At 36.8% G+C, this 18,906-nt stretch overlaps 1 protein-coding gene across 2 annotated transcripts in view; it reads left to right on the top strand.

Moving 5' to 3' along the window:
* NIPAL2 (NIPA like domain containing 2) overlaps positions 1-18,693 on the top strand; it is an 88,403-nt gene extending 69,710 nt beyond the window's left edge. Inside the window, exons 6-11 of one of the 2 annotated variants that reach the window (XM_004370744.3) lie at positions 1,694-1,790; positions 10,271-10,406; positions 12,288-12,376; positions 15,417-15,480; positions 16,445-16,539; positions 17,900-18,693. In XM_004370744.3, coding sequence (XP_004370801.1) covers positions 1,694-1,790; positions 10,271-10,406; positions 12,288-12,376; positions 15,417-15,480; positions 16,445-16,539; positions 17,900-18,012 — 594 coding nt within the window. In that variant the 3' untranslated portion in view covers positions 18,013-18,693. The remainder of the gene's footprint in view (positions 1-1,693; positions 1,791-10,270; positions 10,407-12,287; positions 12,377-15,416; positions 15,481-16,444; positions 16,540-17,899) is intronic. The other variant, XM_023725871.1, reaches the window with a different exon arrangement.
* Positions 18,694-18,906: the final 213 nt, after the last annotated feature.

Consider the following 18,906-nt stretch of genomic DNA (forward strand, 5'->3'; position numbering starts at 1 on the left):
AACAACAACAGTTTAGAAACAATTAAGAAACAATACCAAACCGAACAATGTTTTCATGAGTGTCACAAAGTAGTGCGTGTGTGTTCGTCTACAAACCATTGTATTTAACTCATTATGGCTGTTCCTTCTTAAGTAAGAGTTGTCTGTCAGTCAGACATTGGCAACCCGGGGACTGCCTGTATTTTACGTAATTAAAAACACAATAAAGGGCATTGTGATTGGCACAGAGTGGACCATCCAGGGGCAAGCTTACAAGATGAGGTCTGAGAAGTCAGCAGGGCCTTTGTAATCCAGGGGGAGCATTTGGATTTTACTCTAAATGTGATGGGAAACTATAGGAGGTTTTAATATGCAAAGGAAAAGACTGGATCTAATTTATATTGTTAATACATATATCATCAGGGATGAATCTCCTAGACAGAATGCAGAGTGAAAAAGCAAGCAATAAAAGCAAGTATGGTTTGACTTGTATAAAGTCCAAACAAGTGCAAAAATAAACAGGGTATTGTTTGGGGATACATAAAAATGTGATAAAGAAAGTGAGTGATAAACACAAAATTCAGTGCTGTAGTTCCTGTGGAGGCAGTAGGAGGAGGGGAGTATAATTGGGAAGGGCACACAGGAGACTTCAAAGGTATCAGTAGGTTCTATTTCTTAATAGAGGTACAGGGCACTTGAGTTCTTAACATATTACTATAAATACCTTTTATGTATACCATATATATTCATCTCTATGCATGGGATACTTCATTATCAAATTGTATTTTTAAACCAATTCCTCTGGCTGCTCAATAAATGGATTGTAGAGAAGCAAGAGAAAAATCAAAGAGAAGAATTAGAAGCTATTGCATAATCCAGAGAGATGATGGCAGCGAGGGAGGGGAAGGGAGTAATCTGTAGCTTGTGCAACAGGGTGGATAGTGGTGCCATTTACCTAGTGGGTAAGGGCCCCAGGAGGAAAATGTTGGGAAGATAGGAAATCAAGAGTTAAGTGATACCCAATACTGTGATAGGTCTATTAAACATGCATGTGAAAATATCTAGTAGATAGTTGGATAAACAAGACTGGAATTGCAGGGAGGTCAGGACTGGAGACCTAGACTCGGGCATTACTGGTGTATAGATGGTATAGAGCTCTGGGTCTGGATGGCTGAGGCTCTATTGTGCTCAGACATTTATATTCCTTCTTAGGAACCTCCAGACTAGTTGCTGTTGAGTTGACTCCGACTCATGGTGACTCCATGCGTGTCAGAGTAGAACTGTGCTCCATAGGGTTTCAGTGGCTGATTTTCCAGAAGTAGATCACCAGGCTTTTCTTCCAAGGCACTTCTGGGTAGACTCAAACCTCCAAACTTTTGGTTAGCAGCTGAGCGTGTTAACTACTCGCACCCACTGGTTATAGCTGCTAACCAAAAGGTTGGAGGTTCAAGTCCACCCAGAGGTGCCTCAGAAGAAAGACCTAGTGATCTACTTCTGAAAAATCAGTCATTGAAAACCCTGTGGCACACAGTTCTACTCTGACACTTCTGACACACATGGAGTTACCGTAAGTCAGAGTCAACTCAATGGCAACTGCTGGTGTGAGCCTCAGTCACCCTAAACTAGCATATGAAAGCTGTTGCAGTATCAAGAAGTGTGGCATCTAAAAACCTTTGTATAAAATAATTTATACTTAACTCTTTTTCATTTCTAGATTTTAGAAATATTAACTTTCTGCACTCTCCTATATTTCCATAAAAGAAAAGGAATGAAGCATATTGTGATTCTGCTAACCCTGGTGGCACTTCTAGGTAAGAACATATTTTGTTTTCTTATTCTTTAATCTAGCCATGCTAAGTCATAAAAAGAGTTTTGAAGAAAAATACTTAAGCATTCTATTTCTTTCTCATTGTTTCCATGTTTTAACTCTGATTTGCAGCAAAGAAACTGAGTCTTCAATTACGCAAATTGTTTCACATGTCTTTCTCTAATTGATCTTTTTAAAATATATTTAAAGACATTGCTTCTTACTAATCTTTATTTGCATTCTGACAGTTTGAGAGTTTTTTTTTTTTCTTAGTAAATAACTGAAAAATATTAAAGGAAGAACAAACTAATGAACCCAATTGTAACTTTTGTGTCAGGAATTAGTAAGAAATAGCCTCTTTACATTTTTAAAACAATTTAAAATATGGCTAATATAAGCAGTATACTTTTCTTAAATACCACATTTCTTTCACTCATTGTTCACCCACTCATTTCCTTTTATTCCAGAGGCACCTTGGAAGAGTTGAAAAACTGATGCTTAGATATGACTGCTATATACATATTAATGTATTCTCTCTCTCTCCTTGTCTCTCTTTGTCTCTCTCTCTCTCTTCCTCGCTTTCTCTCACCCACACACACATCCACACACATTCATATATACCAATACAAAGACACCTCTTTAAATCACTTGGGAAATTCTCTTTTTTTTTTTTTAGTTTATTAATAATTCTTCCTTTGCCTCTTCTTTGCCTATAAGATGATCCATACATTATATGTTGCTTCCTATTATTTTGTAGATTGTACTTGTACCATTGGGGCAGGCTGCCATTAATGGGGTGCTGGGATTTTTATTTCTCATCTCATCTAGTTTTCTCTTTAGTATCAGAAAGTTTTCATTTGGGATAATTACTTAGAGAAACAAATTTACACTATACATGCTCAGGAATGCTGATGATCAACAGAACAGGAAAGGAAGTTTATGTTTTTTCATTCCAAATAACCAGATAGAGAGAACAAAGCAAACCCTAAAGGCAGAAAATGTACATTATATACAAAAGGATAGGAAATAAAGGAAATTTTAGATAGCTGAATTAAGATCATATCTATCAGTTATGATCATAAATGTAAATGGAGTAAGTTTACCCAGCAAAAAAAGGAAGATTCTCAAATTGGATTCAGCCAGCAGCTAGTGAGAGTTATTGAAACTGCTGCTGCCCAAGCCCCCTGAATGTCTCCTTTCCCAATGCCCTGCCCTCCGACCCCCCGGGTCTGCCCTGATTAACAACTAGGTATTAATGAAGTGGTAAGCACTCGGCTGCTAACTGAAAGGTCGGCAGTTTGAACCTACTAGCCACTCCGTGGAAGAAAGATGTGGCAGCTGCTTCCATAAAGATTACAGCCTTGGAGACCCTATGGGGCAGTTCTACTCTGTCCGACAGTCCTGTAAGTTGGAACCGACTTGTCGGCCGTGGGTTTTATTAATGCTGGGGGCCCACGTGAACCTGTTGCAGTGGTGGACAGAAAGGAGGGCCAGCACGGTTCTGACTGGCCGGTACCCTTGCTGGTCATGAAAATTTTGGCAACAACCATAGAACTCATCTAAAGCAAGGTAGCTTAGGTTGAAAGTAAAAGAAAGCAGGAGGTTACGATATTACTCTCTACATTAAAATCAAGGCAGAAAACATTAAATGAGACAAAATGTTGTAATTTATACTGATAAAAGGGTACAACCCACAAGAGCATCGTATTCTGTTACATATTAGGTCACACCTAATACGTAACAGAAAATCTGCAGAAAATACAAAACTAAGTTAACAAATGAAAGGGGAATAGGAGACTTCTCTGAGCTCATGGAAGATAAGCAGACAGAAAAATACGTCAAGATGGGGGATCTGAATACTTCTTTGATCTGGTAAAGCTAATACTGAACTCCAAATACAGAAAACAGCAAATAGACCTTCTTTCAAGTGCTTGTGTAGCATTTACAGAAGTTAATCATATACCTGGCCACAAAGAAATCCTTGATAAATTCCAGAAAGTTGAAATAGTACAGACCACATTCTCAGATCACAGTGAAATAAAATCGGAAAATAATAACAAAAATAGAAACCCATAAACCCCCACTACCTGGAAATTTTAACACTATCTCTTTAAAGTGCACTAAGCCAAAATAGTCACCAAGGTTTCATTGTAGCCCATATTTTAAAAATTATTATGAAAACACTTAATATTAAAACCTATAGTTTATGACTAATACTGTATTCAGAAGAAAATTCATTGCTTTAAATGTAAGTCAATTAAGCACTCAAATGAAGAAATAGGAAAAACCAAAACTCTCAAATGAAGCCGAGGAAAGCAGAAAGAAGGTATTAATAAAGATAAAGGCAAAAATTAATGAAATAGGAAATAGAAAAGCAATAAATCCAATAATCAGTTCTTAAAAGAGAACTAATAAAAGATGCTGCATAAGGAAAAAGCACAAATACCCAAAATTAGAGCTCAGACATATATTATGCAGATAAGTATAAAAAGTTAAATAAATTGCTTATTTTTTAAAATGACTAAGAAGGAAATAGAGGAACTTGTTAAAAGCTACATCCTAAAAACAAGTCAGGCCTAGACAATTTCAAAGATAAAGTCTGCAAATCTTTAAGGAACAGATTATTCCAATATTGTTTAAACTATGTGAGGACATAAGAAAAAAAGCTTACAATTTTTTTTTTTTACATACTCAGTATATTACTGATGCCATAGCTGAAAAATATGGCACAAATAAAGAACACTGTGAACTAATTTCACCACTGAGTACTGAAATTAAAACACTAAATAAAATATTAACAAATAGAATCCAGAGTGAATAATACATCATGGCCTAGTGGTCTTAATGTAACCAGTTCTTTTTCTTTGCAACATTTATAGCAATTTGTGATTGCATATTCTACCTGTATATTTACATATTGTTATAAACTTATCTTCCTCCAGATTAATCCCATGAGAGCACAGACAATGTCTGTTTTATTTACATTACATAGACTTTTCTAGAACTGGACATATTGAGTACACAATAAACATTTGAATTAATTAACTAGCTAATTAATTATGAGAATAAAAAGATAGTTCTTTAAGAAATCCATTAGTATGGTTCATCATGTTAACAACTCAGAGGAGAAATATCATGTAATTATCTCAATAGATACTGAAGAGACATTTTAAAATTTAATATCCATTCCTACTCAAAGACTTGAAGCAAAATAGGAATACAGGGATGGGATACTTGTGTGTTAAAAAAACATACTTTTTTTAAACCAAAAGCTGAAGAATCTCCAATGGTGAAGTACCAGAAACGTTCTCATTGCAGTAAGAAACGAGAAAAAGATGACTTCTCTTTACTTTATACTCTTCTGAGATGTTTGAGTGTCTTACAATGATTGCTGATGACTTTTACAGGAAACAAACTGACTATGAAAATTACGTAGCAGCTTTGAAAAAGATTTATGGTGTTATGTTAAACGAGAAAAAACCACACACAAAATATTACCTACCTTCATTGTGATTAAAAGCATTTATGAGGCAAAAACTGGAAATGAATGCAAGGTGGTGGGAATATAGGTGGATTTTTTTCTTTACTTTATTGTTGTTGTAATATTGTTTGTAGGATAAATTAAACATATAAATAAAAATGAAAATAGAGACAACTGGATTTCCAAATGCAAAAGAGTAAAGCTGAACCCATACCTCACACTGTTTATGAAATTAACTCAAAATGGATCAACAAACTAAATGTAAGAACTAAAACCGTAAAATTCTTAGAACAAAATATAGGGGTAATACTTTGGGATCTAGTTTTAGATAATTAAAAAAAAAACCAAACCCACTGCCATCAAGTCAATTCCGACTCATAGCAACCCTTTAGGACAGAGTAGAACTGCCCCATAGAGTTTCCAAGGAACGGCTGGTGGATTCGAACTGCTGAAGTTTTTAATTTTGATGAAGTCTGGTTTATCTATTTTGTCCTTTGTTGCTCATGCTTTTGGTGTCATATCTAAGAATCTATTATCTGATTTTCATGGTCAGTTTCTTTCTTGTAAAAGTCATTAGCAATCATTGTAAGATACTCAAACATCTCAGAAGAGTATAAAGTAAAGAGAAGTCATCTTTTTCTCGTTTCTTACTGCAATGAGAACGTTTCTGGTATTTCACCACTGGAGATTCTTCAGCTTCTGGTTTAAGAAAAGTATGTTTTTTAACACACAAGTATCCCTGTATTCCTGTTTTGTTTCAAGTCTTTGAATAGGAATGGATAGCTAAAACAGATAATAGATTCTTAGATATGACACCAAAAACATGAGCAAAAAGGACGAAATAGATAAATTGGACTTCATCAAAATTAAAAACTTTTGTTTTTGTGCATCAAAGTACTTTATCAACCAAGTGAACGGACAAACTACATAATGGGAGAAAATGTTTGGGGACCATATATCAGATAAGAGTTTAACATCTAGACTACATAAATAACTCCTACAATTTAACAACAAGACAAAAAACCCAATCAAAAAATGGCCAAAGGACTTGAGTAGACATTTGCCAAAGAAAATATACAAATGGCCAACAAGCGCATGAAAAAATGCTCAGAGTCACTAGTTATTAGGGAAATACAAATCAAAACCACAATGAGATACCACTTCACCCCTCACCCCCACTAGTATAGCTAAGATCAGAAAAACAGAAAACAGCAAGTGTTGGCAAGGATGGGGAGAAACCGGAACCCTTATTCGTTGCTGGTGGGGTTGTAAAATATAGTACAGCCATTGTGGAAAACGGTTGAGCAGTTCCTCAAAAAGTTAAACGTAGAATTACTGTATGACCCAACAATTCCACTCCTAGGTATATACCCAAAAGAATTAAAAGCTGGAATGCCAGCAGCACTTCTACATCAATGTTCATAGCAACACTATTCACAACGGCCAAAAGGTAGAAACAACTTAAATGTCCATCAGCAGATAAATGGATAAACAATGTGGTATATATACACAAAGGAATATTACTCAGTCATAAAAAGGAATGAAGTTCTGATACATGCTACAACATGGAACCTTGAAAACATTATGCTGAGTGAAATAACTTAGTCACAAAAGGACAAATATTATATGATCCCACTTATATGAAATATCTTAATTAGGCAAATGTATAGAGACCAGAGTTTATTAGTGGTTACCAGAGGCAGAAAGGAGGGGAAAAGGGAGAGTTTTTGCTTATCGGTCACTGAGCTTCTATTAGGGGTGATGGAACAATTTGGAAACAGATAGAGGTTATGGTTGCACAACATGGTGAACATAATTGATGTCACTGAATTGTACATGGTAAGAAATATTGAAATGACAATTTGTTATGTGTATTTTTTACCACAATTTGAAAATAGAAAGTTGAGGGCAATCAGGAAGAAAGAAGTCTGGCTTCAAGTGAGGGAAGACAATTAGAAGTCTCCCTTGCCCGTGCCTCTGATCTCCTTTCTGAAGGTGCGCAGAAGGGTCTTTCAAGTTGATCAGGAAGTTGAGAAAGCTAGGAAGTCCTTCGCTATCCTTAACACACGCCAGTTGCCAAAGCAAAATTAATAAATAAGATATTTATGTCCCTAATAAGGAGCTCTGGTAGCGCTGTGGTTAAGAGCTCGGCTGCTAACCAAAAGGTCGGCAGTTCGAATCCACCAGCCACTTCTTGGAAACCCTCTGGGGCAGTTCTACTCTGTCCTATAGGGTCGTTATGAGTCAGAATCGACTCGACGAGAACCGGCGAATAAGGAGACATCAATGGCAATCTAAGGAAGTGTTTGGAAGGAGTTATTGATGAAGAACTTAGAATAAACTGAGAAGGCTAAATTTCAAAAACAGGTTGGCATATGTTAGGAAAAAAATGGTGCTGTTATAATGATGAAAGTAATGTATGTTTATTGTTGAGAATTAGGAAAACAAAGATACAAAGAGAAATATAAAAGTCTGTAATTAAGCACTGTCGTACAATACTGATGGGAGTGTGACTGGACTTTCTGGAAGGCAGCTTGCCAACTTATTTCAGAAGCTTAACTAGTGGCCACTGACAAAGTAATTCCCCGTTAGGTGATTTTCCTAGGAAATAAGCAGAATGACATACAAAGACGTAAGTACAAAGATACTCATCACAGCCTCATTTTTAATAGTAAAAATATTGGATGTAATCTAAAAATCCAATAACAGGGAGTTGTTAAAATAAATTATGCATTCATATAAAGGCCAATAAAAATTATGCTTTAGAAGAATACATAATGGCATAGAAAATACATAAAGGCAATAGTAAGTAGGTTCCTAAGTAGTATATACTGTATGAGTCACATGTTGTGGTATAATACATACTGAGAGAGAGAAAAATAACTAAACGGAAAGGTACCAAAATGGTAAAAGTGATTTGGGGTTGAGTGTTAAGGTTATATGTGATTTTAATTTTTCTCCCATGCTTTTCTCCATTTTCTAACTTTTCATAAGTGAACACATATACTTTTATCATTAAAAAAATGAGTTTAAGTATTATTCATAATCCCAGTACCTAAAATTAACCATTGATAGTATGTATTGATGTAGTTTCTTCTAGTGTTTTTTTCTGTGCATAACAAGTACTTATTATTTTTATGTATCCAACATTGGAATGATACTGCATATGCAATTTTATATTTCCACCTATTCTCATCATCCCCTGCCCCTCCCCCCCAAAGTTTATAAGTACTCCACCAGCCTAGAAATAATTTGGAAAGTTATGATAAATAGTGACTAATCAGCTGGTAATTGTACATGCTTTGAAAATATAATAATTAACTAGAGCAACTGATAGTTTGTTTAGCTGTTTCATAAAGAATTCTAGTTTTGTTTTTGTATTGTGTTTAAGTGTAATTTAACATCAGATGGTGGTTGAATTAGATGACCCTTAAGTTCCTTTGCAGTTCTGAGGTTTTGACTCTAATGGAACAATATGTTCAACTCCTTCTCTTTGTTAATTATTCCTTTGGGAAACCTGGCTGTTCTGACCACGAGACCATAACCACATTGTGCTCTAATTTCAGGCAGTGTTTAGGAGGAAATAAATGTCCCTCAACAGCTAACCTTACAAACTTAAACCATCAGTGACACACCGATCTCTATAGAGATTTAAAATTCCTAGATCAGCTAAAATATAACTATTTTCATAATCAGTAGAAAATATGTAAAAGTATCAAGTCAAAAGATATTTTAAGATGGAGCGGGGCCCAGCTGTAAGGGCCTCTTCGTTCCTTTGAGAGCCTTGCTTTTAGAATTTGCCACCTGGTCTCTGTTAATTATGACTTTTAACTGAAAGAAAATGCCTAATTTGGAAGTTTGCCCTGGTACCCTTCAAGTTAAAATATATTTTTCAGGTTTTGGAAAAGGAAATTATGGAAGGTTCTTCCAGGTTGGCCATCACCATCTGTTTTAAACATATTCTTTTTTGATATATATATAAAAAGAGAAATAATACCGTTTCAAAAGCTAACAGGGATAAAGCTGAGATAATGTTATAACCAAATAGAGCAACAGCAACAAAGGGAGGATGCCGATTTCATATTTATTGCCTTTGACTTATAATTATTTGATTTCATGTAAAAATTATTTTTAAGTTTCTGTGGGTTTCAGCTAAATTATGGAATTACATGCACCAGTAACTTCAAGGTACCTAAGTCAAAAAGAAAGCCCTATCTTCTTGCTACCAAAATGTAGTATTACCAGGAAATGCCCCATTGCTTTAATGTTGATATAACCTTATCAAGTTGCTTTTTCTTAATTGTTACTTGAAACCTATGAAAAATTTGCTCTCATAGGTATAGGTTCCGCTTTAGTGTAGAAAACATCCATTGCTCATGTAAATCTTAGGTTTATACGGTTGATCCTGAGAAATGAATACTCAGCTCTGGCTCTGTTTCCTGTCGGTGTCTTTGTCAAAACAGTATTTTTAATGACACTTCTAGGCATTTATAACAAAGAGGGCTCATGCAACTCTTAGGGCTCATGCAACTCTTAGTAAACTGAGGGAGTGAATTGATTTTCACTTTCCACTCTTCTCATTTATTTGGCTTTAACATTTTTCTGTATAGTTGAATAGTTATTTTCCCATTAATGTCACATGAACAATCTGACTTTTCTTACCTCCTTCCTTCATTATTTGCACCTTTCTCCTCTACTAGTGATTATAAACTCAGCAGCATCCTTTCAGCGGTTAGGGCTAGAAGCTAAGCATCTTGCTCCAAAGCTAAAAAGCACCCAGTCACACAGCAGATCTTTAGCTGATTTAAGCGTATTTAAAGTCCAGCAGAGCCTGAGCAACAGGGCTGCTGCCTGGTTAAAGTGGCATCCTACCCCACGTCTCTCACAACAGTGTTCATTCTTAAAGCACAATTGGCATATTTAACTCTACCATGTTAACTTAAGATAGTTATTTGTCATTCTCTCTCAAATATGTATTTTATTTTATTTTTTTTCTTTTTCAGCTTCATTGACTGTTATTTCAGTAAAAGCAGTCTCAGGCATGATCACTTTTTCTGTGACGGATAAAACGCAACTAACTTATCCCATCTTCTATATTATGTTCATCATCATGATAGCATCTTGTGTTTTCCAAGTCAAGTAAGTTAGCTTCTACATACTCACTAATCTTTCAACATCCCTGTGTGTCTCTGAGCATTAATCTTTATTAGCTTCAGATGATAATTAAAATTAGCTACAACTGATTTCTAAGGGTGAGGGGTCAACAGCTTATCCTCGGCCAACATGCCTCGCTTTGTCCTTCGCATCCAATAATACGTTTTTGCTAAGCATTGCCTTCATGTCTTGTGAGTTCTAAAGTACGGCCATAATCCAGCTAAATGCACTTTGATACTTTCCCGATGCTCTTCTGCTTGTAATTAATATCCACTGTACACAGGTTGTCATTAGCAATAAATCAAAGGGGCAGGTCCACATCCAGGATTTCATTCTAAATATAGGAAATACATGAACCCTTCACCTTCATTTCTTAGCTCATGCTCATTAATTGCCCAGAGATGGACGAAACCAGACGTTTGGCTGGGAGGGAAATCCTTTCTTCAGAGTTTTGCGTCTTTGGCCAGAATTCTCTTTGAACCCATGGGATTGCAGAGTGACTGTTTTATGTTTCTCTTGGGGGCCTAACAGTGGTGACATGGTACATTTTTAATTTCTTGCTCTTCTTTCCCCCCACCTCCATCTGCTCTGATCATTTCCCCTCCATTTCACATTGTCATGCCTTTGCCTGCTGGGCTGTCTTGAGTCGAACAGAAAGTTTTCTGATCACCCCAGAATGCTATGCAAAAGCATCATCCCAGTGCCAGCTGGGAAGTCAGAACCCAGTAAAGTCTAATTGTTATGGGCTGGATATAGGTCCTGGTACAAAGTCTGTGGAACGTTACTGGAGAAACCCAATGTTTTGTTGACATTTTGTTGGTCATTCCCTTATAAGACTTAATGTGTTTCTAATTCTTGAATCTTACTATTTTGGTTCTTGTCTCTTTCTTCTTCTGAATTAATCAGGACTGCTACCGTATCTTTTGGAATTTAGTGATTAGCAGCATTATCTTTATACTATGCTTTTTGAGTTTAAAAGGCAGATACAATTGAAGGGAAAGTGCATTCCCATCACCCTTGTTTTGGTCCTTGCATTCTTCACACTGCAGAGCTGTGGTTCTTGACCCTGGCTACCCATTAAAATTACCTGAGGTGATTGATTTTTTTCTAAATACATATGTACATATACATGCATATGTATATCCATACACGTATATGTGTGTATACATACCCATGCATGCATGCACCCATACACACACAGACACATGCCTGGGACCACAGGTATTTTTGTCAATTGCTCTGGGGTAAGACCTAAGCATTAGTGCTTTTTTAAGGCACCCAGATGAGGTCAGTGCAATCCACTGCTTTAGAAAAAGAAATGTCTAGTCCCCCACGGGGACAGTGCAGCTGTGGGAACCTGAATTCACGTTGGTGGCCAAAGTAAGTGAGACGGCTGAGCTCGCCACATGTGCTCTGCAGCTGGAGCACCAAGCATTGCTTTTGAAACATTAAACATTCCTTTGCTTCTCCATCTTCTTTCTTGGCACGTGGCATGTCAATGGATAGCTATGCTATTCCCCAGATATGATATTTAACAGATTCTAGGGTCTATCCTAATGAATCAGCCCCAGTGTGATACTGGTCCAGCAGCTTGAATCGCTTCCAACTCAAACTTCTTTGGCCTCGGAATATGATTAATTGCTTTTCATTGTTACTGCTGTTGGTTTAAACAGACCATAAAACCCGACATCTGATCTCATATATCAGATGCATATAAGCTATGACTGCTGATTGGAAATGCCCTTTTACTGCACTTCATTTCTCTTTGTAGTTCTAGCTAAAGAACATGCATTTCTTGACGTTATTGTTAACTTCTTGCTGAGTGTCTCTTAAAGCCAGAGATTTAGTAAGTGCCTTCTGCTTTAGGTTCCTGAATCAAGCCACGAAACTCTACAATACGACAACGGTGATGCCCGTTAACCATATTTTCTTTACAACCAGTGCCATTATGGCAGGTAAGTTTTGGCTTTTTATACATAGGTGATTCCACCCACACACAAACATAAATCAGCAAGTCTTTGGGTTATAAGGAACTGTATAGTCCATATCACCCTAGCCTCCATCCAGTGCCTGAATTTCCTCCATAACCTCCGCTAAGGGAGATTATTCTACTTTGTGTGAGTGTACCCCAGTGTTGACTACCTCCTGAGAGAGCTCATTCCCATTTTGGATCACTCTGATTATTTGAAGAACTCTAATTATTAGAAAGTGTTTTTTTTTATATTATTTAAATATAAATTTTATATTTATAATTTTAATTAGCTTCCCTGTGAATGCAAGATGCTCGTCTTAGTTCTGTTTTCTGGAGTCTTCCGCTTGCCTCCCCTTTTGATAATCAAAGCAGCTGTAATGGGCCTCTTGAGTCTTGTCTTGGGGCCAAACATCCCCAATTCCACTAACCCTGCCTACGTGCCCCTTACCAGCTTGAGCAGAGGGTGGGGCCCAAAAATTAATTTAGTGTTCCAGGGAAGGCCAGGCAGATGAGGAGAACAGAAAATATTGCCTCCCCTGTTCTGGCCTCTATTTTTCTACTCTTGCAAGGCTTTTATTTTTGTGGATAATTATATCTTAATACGACAGACACAGTGGTGTTAAAACAAAAAGTATAAATTTGAAACTTGTTCCAAACTAAAATACAGTGGATTCAAATATATCATTTCTAAATTGGGTATTGGTATGCCCTATATTATTGGCTTATTTGATGTGTTTACCACCTTCTTATCTTAGGAGTTCATTTCTCAATGCAAAGTTAATATATTTTGGGGGGCAATTAGGGATTATCTGTTTCCTAACTGGTACATTTTTTTATTTCATGGGAAACAGTGTGACTGCCAGTGAGCAATTTTTTTAGAAAAATTAGTGCATTTTCTGTTTCCCAAAATGGAACTTTACACTTAAAGAAAAAGATTATATAACTAAGACATCTAATTTTATTTTAGCATTTTATGCGTGTTGATAAAAGAAGGTAAGAAGAGATAGAGAATTTGTGTGCCCTAGAATTATGGGGAAAAGAAAAAAACAAGGTCAAAAAGAGTTAGAGGCATTGTATAGAGCCTAATAGTTAATATTAATGTGCATGAAGATGTGTAAAGAATGTAGTTCCCACGAGTAGAAAGAGCTTTCTCAGAGGACCAGCAGGGCTGGGTCTTAATACTCAGCACACTGAGTAATAAATGAGTCAAGGAGGCTGGGACTTTCTGAGTGTTAACAGTTAATCCAGTGTTCCTGATGTGGAATATAGGTGAAGCTTCTTGGCTAGCTTCTCTCTGCCTCCATCAAAAAGTATAGTTTAAAATAAAAATGATAGGGCAGTGAAGCTATTCTGTATGATAATGTCACGGTGGACACATCACATTATATACTTACCAAAACCCGTAGGACTGCACAACATGAAAAGTGAACCCTAAAGTAAACTATGGACTTTTTGTTAATAATAATGTATCAGTATCGGTTCATCAGTTATAACAAATGTACCACAGGAATGCAAGATGTTAATAACAGGAGAAACTGTGTGCAGGGAAAAAGGAGACATATGGAAACTCTGCACTTTCTGCCCAATTTTTCTGTAAACTAAAACTGCTCTAAGAAATAGTCTTTTTTTTTTTTTTAAATAAGATACCAATGTTTTGCCCACCAACTTAGTAAAGTTCTTATTTTTTTCTTTTGACTAAGTAGCCAATTCTGACTGGGCAGCCGTACTACAGTAGGCTCTCTCATGGGGTCAGGTCGCGTGGTACCACCCTCCTAGAACTGAGTTGCATAGTTTTTATCAGGAGCCTTAAAAATGTTTCTGCTCTTTGAAACAGAAATTCCACTTCTAGAAATCCATTCTAACGGCAACAACAATAACAAATCCTAAAACAGGGGGGAAAAATATGTACAAAGAAGTTCATTGCTACTTTACTATAGCAAAAAAAAATGCAGAAGCAATTTAAAATACTCTAGAGAAATGAATATTATGGTGCATCAGCTTAGTAGAATAACATGCAGACATCAAAATGATGATTACAAGGTGTGACATAATAACATGGAAAAATGCTTCAGAATCTTTCATTCAGTTGACACATACTCATTAAAATTGAACATGGCTTCTTCCTGTAAGAACTTTATTCTCCAGATAAGGAGCTCCTTGAGGACAGGACTCTGTCTTGTTCATCATGGTATCTCCTGCGCCTAGAACAGCAACTGGCACATAAGAGACTCTTGATAATTATTTGTTGACTAGCTGGCAAGGCTAACACCACACACACAAAATTAATTCCAGGTAATATGTAATTTAAAGCTATAGCATTTAATTAAAACTCTATGAAGGCTTTAGACAAAGAGCAACCATTGAGACCTACAGGTAGAGGAGAAAACCCATCAGAGCAGATGACACATGCATATTTTCCTTCTCCCAGAAAGAAGACAGGAAGAAGGAGATGGGAGACAGGGTTGGCAGTGGGAAATAGAACTGTGGTAGCCCTTCAGTTGCTAGACTGTTCTTCAGAGCCTCTGCTGCCCAAGTGGGCACATGGTCAGACCAGTAGGCCACACAGCATTGCCAAGGGTGGCAGCACAGGCAGCAGCAGCTGAAGTGTCCACCCAGGCACTCAGGTCAGGCCTACTGATTCCTGCTGTAAAACTGTGGGTGGAAAATGGCCACTAGAGCTTTGTTTACTTGCATATTTCACTGGGGCAAATCCTGGGCCTGTAAGAAATTTCTATTTGCAGAAGTTATGTTAGTTATAGTGACCTACTGATACTTATATGAGGTCTACAAATTTATTTTCTTTTCAGAATAATTGAAAATGTAAGTATGACATACAAATTTTTTAAAACTAAACTACTGAACATGTATTTTAAGGGTAATTAAATCTAGAAAAATTAATACATTAATATAATTTTTAAAAACAACAGGTAAACCCATCACCATTGGGTCAGTTCTCACTCATAGCATACTTATTATAAATATTATTACTCTAAGAGTAATTTTGTCTTCTATTCCTATTATAGGTATCATATTTTATCAGGAATTCCTTGGTGCAGCTTTTCTCACTGTATTTATATATCTTTTTGGGTGAGTAAATGCCTAAGGGGTAAGATATGTGAAATTCTATTACTTTTATATAGGATTTTTGGCACTGTACCTGAAGTATAGAAAACTGGAGAATTATATAAGAAACATCAGTTTCCTGAACTCCTAAAAAAAACATATTTTTCAACTTAACACCCCCTAGATTAGATTTCAAGCCGATCAGAGGACCATGAATGCCTCTAGAACCTCCCAGAATAAAACGCCAAGAGTAGGGCAGCTCCCAGGCTTTGGACCTAATAATATCAGGTTGATAACATCCTTTTTTTGTGTCAGGGTGCCCAGCTGGAGGCCGCTCTGGTGATTTGGTGGGCAGCTCTACGGCATTGCTTGCAAACAGAGAGTAGAACTTTGACAGAATATCACCAATATATAGAAGCTTCCACTGGCTCCAGCTGGCATTCTATTAATGCTTAGCTGCTTCTTGATATGATATTCAGCATGATCGTTGTTACGCAAACTTGAGCCAGGCTATTTTCAGTATAGGAAACCATCTATCTGAAAATTCAATTTCATAAAATATTTGGGCGAGGCCAAACTTCTAGGGTCTGGAAACTATGACTACTCTTATGGCCAAGGACAACTAAATTTCTTAGAAAATTAAATAATAAATTATTTTTTCACTAGTGTTGCATGTCAGTAATGAATCTGGGCATGCATGGATAGAAAATGAGACCGAGTGTCTGCCCAGAGGGCTTAGAGCCTGAATTAGCCTCCAGATGGTAAAAACCCGGGACAGAGATTTATTGGAAGCTGCCCAAGTCTTGGTTCTGGGTGCACGTATGATTGGCTATAGCAATTAAGATAAAATTCTAGGCAGTTTACCATGAGAAACAGGAAGAACAAAACCAATGGAATTCAAGTCACTGTGTAGATTATGGAGCTCAGTTATTCAATACCATGGGCTGTTTCAGTGTTCTTGTGTTCTTTATTGATTCTACTCTTACAGGTGTTTTCTGTCATTCCTTGGAGTGTTTTTGGTCACAAGAAATCGAGAAAAGGAACATCTGCAACAGTCTTACATTGATTTTGGAAATATTCCTGGTAAAATTGTATAATCTTTTGTTTGTAATAGAAAATTTTATCCTTATAAATTAGTCACTGCTGGTATTGTTTTGGGTATTAAATTACTATAAGGTATATTTTTCATCCTCAAAAAACTTACATTTAATGATGAAACCAAAGATGATGTTTTAGCTGTAAATGTTAATAGTCATTTATTGAATGTCGGGTTTGCATGGGACACTGGGGATATAAGAGAACTGACCATGTTTTGTTGATTTGGGTGATTTTGAGATTTCCTTCAATGGGAAAAGGGTAGGGAGTAGAGAGGGGAATGGCTACGAGCAGCAAATCCTTGCAGTAAGGAGTGCCTCCGAAGGAACAACCAAGGATAAAAGGTAAGGCTACTGAAGAGCATCATTCCTGAGAAGACAGGTAGCTTCTGCACTGTGGTGCCAAGAGTGACATTCATGACAGCCACAGAACATGAGTAGCCTCTTCCCTTCTTACCTTACTCATCCAGATTGATTTAACATGTCTCATCTTTCCAGTTCTCACTCTCACTGAGAAATAACTCGCTTTATTCATTTAGACAAGTGAAGCAAAGTCCAGGACAAAGGAAACATCTACTGTGTCCCCACCTCCCTTCCCTCCCCCAACAATCCCTAGCTTTGCTGGGGACTTAAATTGACATGTAGGTTTCCAAATAGGAGTGGAGATGTTCTCACAGCCTCCTCCACCATTCTCTTAGGACTGAGGCCTTGAAGCAAAAACCTTTAAACCCTTACCTATAAGTCTGAGAAAATATAGCTCTTTGAAATGAATTCTGTGCTTTCTTTCCTATTTGAGCCATCTTATAACCAGGAGTGTTCAGTGTGAGAACTGGCATTTACAACAAGGGTTTGTGTTGAAATATTGTTCGAGGTTCTTCGGTAGGAAGTAAAGTTTCCTTATTTTTAACTGTATGTTTTTTACTTCACAAAGCCTCACACATAGGATCAGTAACAGCCTTAGAAGCCACTATCAAAGGCTATTTTTCTATGTTTGTTTTATGTGTTAAACTAAACATAGAAAAGAAGACAGAATACTAAGGAGAAAGGTTTTGAGAAGGATGGATGCTTCTTGTTATTCTCCTGACTGACCCAGCCTGTGTTCCTTGCCCAGCACAGTAGATCCTGGGGTGAAGGAAAAGAATCTGTCATATGGACAATACATAATCCCATATCAGGGGACAGGGTGCTCCAGGGGCCTTTTCTTCCTTGACATTTATCTCTTCAGTTTAAAGCATTACCACATAGTATGAAAAGGGAGAAATAAAATGTGGTCTAGATTGAGAGGAAATTATTAAGACTTAATCTTCTGTAAGAGCTCAAAAGATTTTTTATGATTATTATCTCCACAGGGAAACAAATGTTGGATAAAATACAACCAGATTCAAATGGCTTATCCTATGGAACTTTGCCTGATGGAAGTGACTCAACAAAGAGCCAAAGTGGAGAGAAGAAAGAGGTCTAAAATGCCGAGAGGGACGGCTGTTGGCCTGTTATTCGATACCACCTTTTTAAAAAATTGCACATGTTCAATTTGTGTCAGCAGCTATTTTATGCTGACATGTGCTAGCATTAGTCTCAGTCCTTTACCCCACCTCAATTTCTGTGGACAATCAGAGCCTTCCCAAGCTTTGACAGCCTAATGTTTTCATGGAATGTAATTTGAAGTGCTTCCCACACCCTGGCCCTCTCCCTAGCGATCATCCGACCGGCTAGATCTTAATTAGAGCCTGGCTGCCTAGGCAGGAGTGTCACATAAATATGTACGCACGTGACTTGGCCACAGCGTGCATAGGTTGATTTTTCCATGTGGTGTGTAGTGTGTGTCTCTTGACTAAGGTAAACACTTTAGTCCTACAACCTCAGCCCTGAAAGAATGGTCTGAGAACATTCTTTTTTCCTAGGATATCTTTTATGAGCCTCCCCATCAAGAACAAGATCTTACCTTTCTATTTCTAAATGAGAATGGTGAATCATCTTTTCTGAAATCTAGCCCTGTTTTACTCTTAATCATCCTTTGAAAATTAAGGGTTGCTTTAAAATTAGCATTTATAAGTAGCTTCCTGTGATTGTGTATACCACAGCTAAAAGACTTTGGCTGGTGGCGTTTTTAAACTTAAAAAAGGAAAAATTTCAAAATTAGGACCTATTTTTTAAAAATATAACTATAGAATGGTAACATCTTCTTCAGCTGTAAGAACCTATTATACTTGAATTGAAACTGAAGAAAAATTTCATATTCTATGCCTTTATTAGCTATAGATCTTATAATTTATCAAGTAGGTTTATATGCTTTAACTTTTAACACAAGTCTCAAAACACATTCAAACTCTTAGTGATACTCTCACTACATACTCTT

The sequence above is a fragment of the Trichechus manatus genome, unplaced genomic scaffold, assembly GCF_000243295.1.
Source record: "Trichechus manatus latirostris isolate Lorelei unplaced genomic scaffold, TriManLat1.0 scaffold00009, whole genome shotgun sequence".
NCBI classification, from domain to species: domain Eukaryota; kingdom Metazoa; phylum Chordata; class Mammalia; order Sirenia; family Trichechidae; genus Trichechus; species Trichechus manatus.